Source organism: Daucus carota, chromosome 2 (genome assembly GCF_001625215.2).
Source record: "Daucus carota subsp. sativus chromosome 2, DH1 v3.0, whole genome shotgun sequence".
Classification (NCBI taxonomy): Eukaryota; Viridiplantae; Streptophyta; class Magnoliopsida; order Apiales; family Apiaceae; genus Daucus; species Daucus carota.
In genome coordinates, this window is record NC_030382.2 from 36488033 (window position 1) to 36498289 (window position 10257).

General features: G+C 34.1%; 1 protein-coding gene and 1 long non-coding RNA gene across 3 annotated transcripts; both read right to left on the reverse strand.

Annotated features, from left to right (window-relative positions):
• Positions 1-1009: 1009 nt before the first annotated feature.
• Positions 1010-7531, reverse strand: LOC108207997 (uncharacterized). Of its 2 annotated transcripts, XR_010288843.1 has the most exons (5): positions 5776-7531; positions 5193-5368; positions 3540-5003; positions 1991-2086; positions 1010-1902 (listed from the first exon to the last, which is right to left on the reverse strand). It is a non-coding gene; the product is annotated as an uncharacterized LOC108207997 (long non-coding RNA). The 2 variants fall into 2 exon arrangements; XR_001804253.2 differs by having other exon boundaries at positions 5193-7531.
• A 1733-nt stretch (positions 7532-9264) lies between these two features.
• Positions 9265-9941, reverse strand: LOC108208659 (histone H2B.3). Its single transcript, XM_017379195.1, has one exon. It carries the CDS (start codon positions 9851-9853, stop codon positions 9425-9427), a length of 429 nt encoding a protein of 142 aa, XP_017234684.1. The 5' UTR covers positions 9854-9941; the 3' UTR covers positions 9265-9424.
• Positions 9942-10257: the final 316 nt, after the last annotated feature.

A 10257-nucleotide genomic window follows, 5' to 3' on the forward strand; every position in this document is an offset into this window, starting at 1 on the left:
CTACAAACACGCAGTGTATTTTCAAAACAATATATGCCCCCATTGAATTACAATGTACAGCTAATGGCTAGCTCCGTCTCATTTCTAACCAGTTTGTTCAACACTTTTCAAAAGTAATCAGTTTTTTTTCGAATTTTCAAAACTAACCAGTTTAAATGAATCGAGAAAGAGCGACCCGAGCGGGAGAGTTTTGCAAGCTAGGGGCGCGCTTTGAAAACGCGACCCAAGCTTGAAAAAGCCACATACGGGTCGCGTTTTCAAACAGCGACCCAAGCTGGGTAAATGATCCCTGTAATTTCTTTAAAACAGCCCTAATTATAATATAATTTTCTTTAAAATAATATAATATTTTTATAATATTATATTATATAATGATATAATATAAAAAAAATCATATAATTCTTATACATTATTTGTGATATTATATTTTATATTATTATATTATGTAATGATATAATATAATATTATAGATTGTAATATTTAAATATTTAAGCTCATATTGAAGTATAATTTAAAAGTTAATTATATATATATATATATATATATATATATTTATATTTATATATTTAATTCAAGTTTTAGTAAGTATCTAATTAATAATGTTGTAATTACATAGCTAGTAATAAAATTGTGAATTTTTGTAACCTATATGTTTCTATAAAATACCATTAGGTTTTTAGCCATTCTCACACATACACACATATTCTAGATCGACTCGTACAAACAAAGCTCTGAATGGAGAACCATAAAAGATCGAGAAAGGAAGACGAGGGGATGGAAGAATGGGCTTATGAACAAACGAAGAAATATTTGATTTTCATACGAAGAAATATATTTTGAGTGTTTCATGCCTTCTTCTCTTGCGTAATTTAACTTCCAGAAAATTAGGCGTAATTAAAATATGAGATATATAAGGTCATTTAAATATGCTATGTTTGAGTGGCATTTTAAGTGTTACGTTGATGCTTACTATGTTTATGTGGCTTTGTCATTGTTTGTCGGAATAATGTTATGCAATAATGTTTACATACATAATGACACCTAAACTGAAAAGCAGCAACAACTACCAAGTGTTCATACATAAGCAACAAGTACCAAATAAACATACATAAGCAAACAACGCAACTACAAACTGAAAATACATAAACTCAAAAGACATAAACTACTTCTTCTTATGTTCGAAGATATGGCTGCCCGTGTGACATCTCCTGCCCTTCCCCTTTGCATCTCTGGGTGGCTGCTGTCTCTGCTCAGGCTGGGACGGCCCCTCGGGTTCCGACTAATCTCGTACTGCCCACGGGCTACTCTCAGCAGCGTACGCACCAAAACTATGCATATGTACAGGAGTATGAGTGGACCTCACCCCTGCCGGTGTAACTGGAAACGCAGGTGCCCCGAATAACGATCCGATCACACAAAGTAGGTGTGCCCTAATGTGAAAGATAGACTGCGCACCAAAATCACCAGCCAACTCGTCCAACCGGTGACATCTGCCAAAGTGTGTAATCAACCACCGGATCTTCAAATTGTCCTTCCTCAAATCATCGGTGTCAGGAGCCAGTCCAAGTAAATCCCGTACCAAAGCCACCCTCTGAGCTGGAGTGGAGGTGTACCCGTGCAGGATAAGTGGTCGGCCAGTGGTCCGTAAGCCGAGAATGTGATGAACATCCTCCAGTGTGATGGTGGCCTCGCCAAATGAAAAGTGGAAAGTGTGCGTCTCTGGACGCCACCTCTCAATGAAGGTTGTGATCACCCCCTGTCATGCCTGACCTTCCCTAACCTGAAAATCCATCCAAAACCCGCGGCCGTGATGGCAGTCACTATCGAGACATGCGGCCGGTGATTTTTAACTGTGTTCCAATAATCACCGAAGTTGCCCCTCACTACCAAATCCTCCGGTGGCTGGCACAATTAAAATGCAAAATGTGTCAGTAGTTTATCATAAAGTAGACGTTTTATTCTAATAAATAGCAATAAGTCAGGTCATTACCCCTCTCCTGTTCCACACCGCCTCAGACCTGTGATCCCTCTGCAATGTCAACAAGCTGCCATCGATTGGGCCGGGATGGTAAACTACGGGATCCATCTGCGCCAACAAATAAATTTCAATTTTAAGTCGAATTTAAAAATTCAATTTAAAAATTCCTAACAAGTACCCTTAATTTCAAATATAAATCTCAAATTTAAAATTATTAAACTATTTCAAATTTCTAAATTTCATATCAAATCCCATATATATATATATATATATATATATATATATTCCGATTTTATAGTTTTTTATTAATTCAAATATTATATATATATATATATATATATATATATATATATTCGAATGTGTTAAAAGTGAATTTTTTTCGATATATTTTTATTTTTTGAAATTTTAATTCAAATAGTATATTTATATATGTTAATATTTTCTTATGAATATTATATTAATATTTTAATTCCGAATATATTATATTCGTATATTATAGCATATTAATATTTATATTTTAATTTAAAATCTAAATATTTATATTTTAAGTCAAAATAAGCATAATTTAAAATCTAAATTCAGATATTAATATTTTAGTTACAATATTAATATTTCGAATATTATGTTTTTCATTTGATATTTTAATTTCGAATTTTAATATTAATATTTTAATTTGAATATTATGTTTTTCGAATATTATAATATTAATATTTTAATAATTCGAATAATGTTAAAATTTTTATTATTATATATATATATATTAATTCCAGTTATGTTGATTATATTAATAATAGTCATATTTTAATATTCATATTTTAATTTTAATAATATTCGAATTTTAATAATATTCATATTTTAATTTATTATATTCGAATATTACATGTTTATACTATATGTTAATATTTTAATATATTATATTTGAATATTAATATTTATATATATTTTAATTCGATTATTATATTTAATATATTTATTCCAAATATCTTCGTACTAATCAATACAAATATCACACGCGACACTGATGCCAGAGTTTAAGTCCCAGTTTCGTGACAATTTATATAGATTCACAAGCTATATTCGTCATTCAGTAACAACCAAAACACTAGTGTGCATCATATTGATTTGTTTAATTTTAGCAAATTTTGGAATTCCATGTGTATTTATTAAAAATATAGATTCTTTTTTTGGGTATTTTTTTAATGTATTTTAAATATCGGTAGACCGGGAGGTGGGTGTTAAGCTCTAGACCTCTTCAAGCACAAGAAGAACCTTTTGTCACTGCTCAAACACTTGACCTTATTTACCAATTTATTATATTCGTATATTTTAATTCGAATTTAAAAATCTTAAAATCCTAAAATCATGAACTTAGACTAAAGATCCAATTTAGAAATTCTTAACAAGTAAAAATCCTAAAATCTCTAAATTGTTAAACGGTTTCATATCAAATCTCATATAAAATCTGCATGCAAATTCTAGTATATCATACAACAAATTAATTAAAATCAAGGCATTATACATACATATATACACAAATCTTGAGAGAAGATTAGGATAATACCTTCAAATTAATGCTAATCGGGGTTGATTTGAAGCTTAAAATCAGACTTTGGGCGACCCTTTCCTCCCTTTTCAGCTCTCCGTCGACCCTCTCGGACTCCCCTCTCCGGCTGCCCTCTTTCTTTCTTCCGCCGCTCTTCTGTTTTTTTCTCAGTTTTTATGCTTGACTGTATGTTGTGGCCTGTGGGTAGGGTTTTTATGGTGGTTTTTAAACAGCTTGGGTCGCTGTTTGAAAACGCGACCCGTATGTGGCTTTTTCAAGCTTGGGTCGCGTTTTCAAAGCGCGCCCCTAACTTGTAAAACTCTCCCGCTCGGGTCGCTCTTTCTCGATTCATTTAGACTGGTTAGTTTTGAAAGCATGAAAAAAAACTGGTTACTTTTGAAAAGTGGTCGAACAAATTGGTTAGAAATGATACGGAGCCTATAGCTAATGATATGAGCTGTATAAATATCAGGACAATCATGTAATCAGTGCAGGAAATACATAAGTTTGTTACTACTCCAGTATATTGTGAACAGTGATACAAAATTGCTACCTGCCAGGAATCATATTGTAGTACAACCAACTCGAATCGAAAGGGTTCATCAAGAAGCAACAAAATGAAAATACATGCTAATCAGGGATCCTTAGACCTTAGTTCACAATTTTTCCTCCATCACCATAATGTAAATTTAGCTGCGATTCTAGCCAAAAATTTATTGCAACCTCACAAACCAGATGACCAAATGAAAGCAAGAAGAATCTTATATATTCGGATCAAGTCAGAAAACTTTGTAAAAGCTTGTCAGTGTAAATATTGTGACATGATTAAAAATTCTTACACTGGTCTATAACAGGGCCTGTAACAAAAAATTATACAGCCCACATCAATAACATAATGAAAAAATCTAAACGAGGATACCCAAATTCAGTACTTTTATTAGACAACTCATATCACTGTGATAATCACACAAACACATACTCCCTCCTTCCCCCTCAATTGTTTACATTGGAGGGGGACACGGAGACCAAGATAATGTATGAAAAATGAGTAAAATTAGATGAAAAGTGGGTAAAGTGATGGGACCCATCAATTTTTAATAATAGATTTGAGATAGTGGAGGAAAGTAGTGGGTGTAATAGTAGTTTTTATTGTTAAATATGAGATAGTGGGTGTAATGATGGAAAAAACTTACTATTTATGGTAATGTAAAGAAATGAGAGGGACATCGCAAAATAGTAACTGTAAAGAAATGAGAGGGACAGAGGGAGTAACATACTAGACTGGGTGAGAAGATAAAGCGATTATTGAAACACCTAATGAATCCAAACTATAGAAAAGAAGATAAAGCTACTATTGGAAACAGAGATAAATGTGTTGCCTAAAGATTCTAGGAGAATTGAGTAGCTGCAAGCTGAGAGACAGAGTCGTATGTTGATATTGTCAGAAGTTATTGTGTATGTTGAGTCTCCAGTATGTCAGTTCTGTTCAATTATATAATAAACTAATATAAAACATATATATAGTGTTTGTTTTATTTTAAACCTTGTGGTAACCAAATTACCGTACCAACTAAACAGTAAACATACACCATTCCAATTCCAATCATAATAATACCCCATTCAGTATAGTATAGACAGGGAAGCTGTTGATTTGACAGCACAATATCTTACAGGGAAACTGTTGATTTTGACAGCACAACATATCCAAATTCCTTGAATAATTCGCACTACACAAGGTAGGTTCCTTTCCGTGTGCAGGTTACCTGAGAAGGCTCAGCTACACAAGAGACCGTGTCTCACTGGTCACAGCTGGATCGGGCCACCCATATAATGTCTATGCAATCTAGCTGAATACAATCCAGCACACATTAGAGATTAAAACAGAATAGTACTCCAATTAACAAAATAATTACATTAAAACCAGATAGTAATCCAATTAACAAAATAATACGGTTCTTACACCAACATCAAGCAAGTAAATCATGTCTCCCCACTGCCAGACAACCATATATGTATACTTATCGGTAATAATTGGGAGGCATGGAATATATGAAAAGGCAAGAATAGAAAAGAGATGGGGAAGAAGTAGTGTGTACTCCGTAGAAGATAATTTTCTTTAAAATTATTGTTGATTTGGCATCAGCACAATAAAACAATTAAATTATGAAAATCATGAAAAATGATGTAAACTTCAAACCCTGGTCACAGACTGTCAGACTGTATGTTTGTTTATATGTCAATGTTTTATCTTTACCTTTTGTTAATTCAGGAAAAAGAGCATTAGGACTTCTATTGCTTCTACAACCTCGTCCTGGTCCAGACTATTAGCATTCATAATTTCCAAATCTAACCATGGGTCATCATACCTTCCCACATACGTAGCCATGTCACTTTCATCCAAATTATGCCTGTCATACTCTTAGCCACTTTTAAACTTAAACTTACCTGCAAAAACATCTTTAAAGCAGGAGTTTTTGTTTCAAATCCTTCTCTTCTCTTTTAACCTAAAAAATCCTGCTCTGTAACTGAACTCATTTATCACCTAGATCTCGATAGAATTTATAGATCTATCCATTATTGCATATAACATATCTGCAAACAAGTAAATTTTGAGCACTGAAAAATAACCTTCAACTACAAAAAGAACTTTCAAGTAAAATCCAAAACTAGCCAAAAAATTTGTGCCCTGCCAATCATGGGTCGATTCACCAAGTTAGTTAGCTGAATTCTATTCATAGCTTCATTTACTGAGTTCACTTGATAACACTCTATTAATACATTAAGATATAAGAGCAAGAATAACATATAAAGAACTCACAATCAACGTTTCACAGTATCAGCTTCAACAAGCTTCAATAAAATTCACAAACTAATTTCCTAGCTTTTGTTCTGTTTGCAAAAGGCTGTAAAAATTGTTAAAAGAAGAGTTCCAACAAGTTAAGAAGATATTTATTTGATGGAGATGAGTAGAGGTCACATGCATTAAGTGTAAACATCAGATGTTCTAATTAAGCCTATTTTTTTGGAAACCTTTCATAGCAATTTAAAGTAAATTGGTGTTGTTCCAAAAAAATAATGCTGAAGTGTAAAAAGAGAATAGTTAACCGGGCCTTCTCCAATTTCCTAATGAACTTTACTTATGACAATGTAATGACTAATGAGGCTATGTTTGTTTTGCAAGGACCATCATCCTTTCACTATCTAATTTAACACACACACACAAAAAAAAACTCTTTCACTATTTAATTTAGCAAAAAGAAAAACCTTTCGCTATATATGATTTGTACTCACATTATCATATACTTAATCCGTCAAATATATCCCATGAACAAGTTTTGATCTGTTTTCAGTTCAATATGGGGCAACTACATATTTCCACCCTCACCAGGTATCAAAAATAATATGGATGTAAACTAGAAAAATGATTGAAATGTAACATCATAACTCATAAGACAACTTAAGAATTACATGAATAAGGCAACATTCTTAGGATTACAATCCCCCGACAAGCATGGCCTAACTAACTAAAAGTAGACAACAAAGAGAAGTAACATGTCTGTATCAGAATAGGTAGATAACAAAATATCACAAATCCAAATCATGACAAGTTAACTATCACATATTTTATCATATTCAACTTCACTTAAAAACCATAAATCATTTAAACTGCCGAAAACCAATTCTTTTCAGCACAAATTTGGTAACTACAGAAAACTCACTTACATGATAGTGCTGAAAGCTTTAAATGCCATTCTTTTGCAAAGCCTGTGTCACCAATTCAGCATCTCTGATGTACAAAATTTGCACCTCCGAGTGCAAAAGAGATATTCTGGCCTGGCACTGATATTAGTATGTACTAATACATAACACCTTTAGAAAGCTCCAATATCTTATGTGCATAATAGCTGCATTTCTCATGAACATAATAGCTACAAGGCAATTAAAAACTTCTTAATCATAAAATGATAATTTCTAATACAAAAAGTGTGGGGTAGTGGTTGGGGAGGGGGGAGAGGGGGGGGGGGGGGGGGGGGGGGGGCATGTTGCTTGATCCAGTAATGACATTTGAAAGAAGTTCAACTGAGCCAAAAAAAAGTCACCCTATTAGATTGTAATTTAAAGCATCACGCCCCATTTCCACAAAGTTACCTCATCTTAGCACGGTTTTCAAAAATAAGGGTAGCTGTAAGACCTCTGTAACTTAGTTTTGTAGCACTTTGGTCGGATGATTTCAGCTTTCACACACGGACCAATCATCAATGTATATAATCACCTAAAGACACAAAACGGCAGGACTCCAGATTTCATCCGAAGATAAAGCTTGTTCTCTGATATAATATTAATACACAATATTTATGCGCATTCATACTGAAACACTAGGGCCCAGCTCTGTCATACACAAAAGATATCATATTTTCAATATCTTGTGACATTGCATTCATTCATTTATCACGTACAGACAAATTGTATAATATTCATGCATTTTAGTTTGGAGATGATTTAGCCATCATGTCCTGAAGACGCTATTCACATAAGCATACATAACTGAAAAACAAAATGTACCGAACTCAGGATCTATGAAAGGGAGATCAACACAAACCTTACCCTAGAGAGGCTTTTCCAATAAAAACACCTAGCTTTTGAGAACACTTATAATATTTAACAATCCTATCAAATATTATTTACACAGTATCATGTTATTGATCATTGTCAGCTTCAAGTCTTCAACAGTCCGAATTATATGGAAGCTTCTAAATACTTTCCCAACTAGACTGGCAACAAAGTACCGATTCAGAGGTTTGTAAATAACATACATTCACCCAAACCAAGCACTTAACTCGAATATAAATAACTTCAGATTCCCTCATCAAAGACCCTGTCTCATGATATCATCACTATTTTCAGTTAATATAATTACAGGTGTGCAACAACATAGCAAAACAGGAACTTGAAATAGGTAAGTAGGAGTAAGTGGAACTCTACAAGACTACATACAACCTTGCAGCAATATTAATAAGAAAATTTCAAATAAGACAGGACATACCGCATTATTGCTCAGTCCAGTGGCATATGGAAAACTGGAACAATCACTTGCCAGTGGCAACTTCAAATTGTAAATAAGCTTGAAGTACATTCTTCTGTAGCTTAGAATGTACATAAGCTTTCAGGAATATATTTATAAAAATTTGTATAAACATGCAACACAAAAGCAAAAAAAATTATTAGCAACAAAAAAATAACATAAAGAATCATAAGGAAGCAATTCATGATCCATTGTTCTTCAGATCTGGGACTTTCAATCTCTGCTTAGTTTCTTACCAACTACATTAAGAAACACACATACTAGTAAGCAGTCCACTTGCCTAGTACTGAGCAATTCATTTCAGTTAAGTCGGTAGCTTTCAAATATTAATCGGCTTCTACATTGAAAATTTAGCAGGTGAATTAAGTTCCAATTAGAGTGAGTTGCCCAAACAATGCAACATAACAAATGTAATATAAAAGTGCAAGAGAACGCAATAGCTTATACTCTATAAATTGTATGGCATGTCTGTTACCAAACAGCCCTTGAGAAGTTAGAGTGGAAGTAAAATTATCATCAGTTAAATCATTAATCAAATTATAGGCATAAGTCATGAATTATGTGCACCACAAAGTTATAGATTAACTTCTCAAGCTTATATCAGATTTCGTTCAGAAGAATCAACAACAGGCTCAAAGCTTCAATTTAAAGAGACGGATAGATCTAAAAATATCATATCATTAATTGAGAACACTAGTAGTTACATCACATGAAAATAGATCAGAAATATTCAGTTACCAACAGAAACTTCATACTTAGACACAAAACATAAAAGAGTCCTAACCAATTATATAACCTAGACATTTAATCAAACAGAAATTTAAGAACTAGTAAATTTGGTCACCGCCTTGGTGCCTTCGGAAACAGCATGCTTGGCCAATTCACCGGGGAGCACAAGCCTCACAGCCGTCTGAATCTCCCGAGAAGTGATGGTTGGCTTCTTGTTGTACCTCGCAAGCTTGGAAGACTCCTGAGCGAGCTTCTCGAAGATATCGTTGATGAAGCTGTTCATAATCCCCATGGCCTTGCTGGAGATACCGATGTCAGGGTGAACCTGTTTGAGCACCTTGAAGATATAGATCTTGTAGGTCTCCACGCTCTTTTTAACTCTCTTCTTCTTCTTGTCGACGGCGCCGGCGCCGGCTTCCTTGGGGAGCTTCTTGCCGGCCTTGGGCTTCTTCTCGGCCGGGGCTTTCTCGGCGGCGGGCTTCTTCTCGGCCGGTTTTTTCTCTGCTGCTTTGGGAGCCATTGGTTGAGAATTGAGATCTAGGGTTTGAGTTTGTTGGGGAAGGCTAAAAGAAAGGGGGATTAACCGATTAAGAGATGTGAGAAAAGGGGGTAGCGGTTAGAATATATATAGTGGGAGGAGATTGATGTAATTGGAGGGGAAGAGGAGACGCGGATCGATGAGATGGCAGGATTTTGGGGCGTCGATGGGCGAGAGTTTTGGTGTGATAATTGACGGCTTGGATTGAAAACATTGGTGATTTATCTATCATTTTGAGAGAGTGGGTTTCTAAATTCTAACCATGCTCGAATACCTGTTGGATTTTGACGAGTATCTCCCGCCATGAAAACTTTTTTAGCTGAAATGTGATTTTTTTTGACAATACAGGTTTATATGTTTTACAAAATTAAAAAATATAGTTAACC

Excerpts from the sequence above, each read along its gene's own strand:
- LOC108208659 (XM_017379195.1), bottom strand. The coding sequence starts at position 9,853 with ATGGCTCCCAAAGCAGCAGAGAAAAAACCGGCCGAGAAGAAGCCCGCC.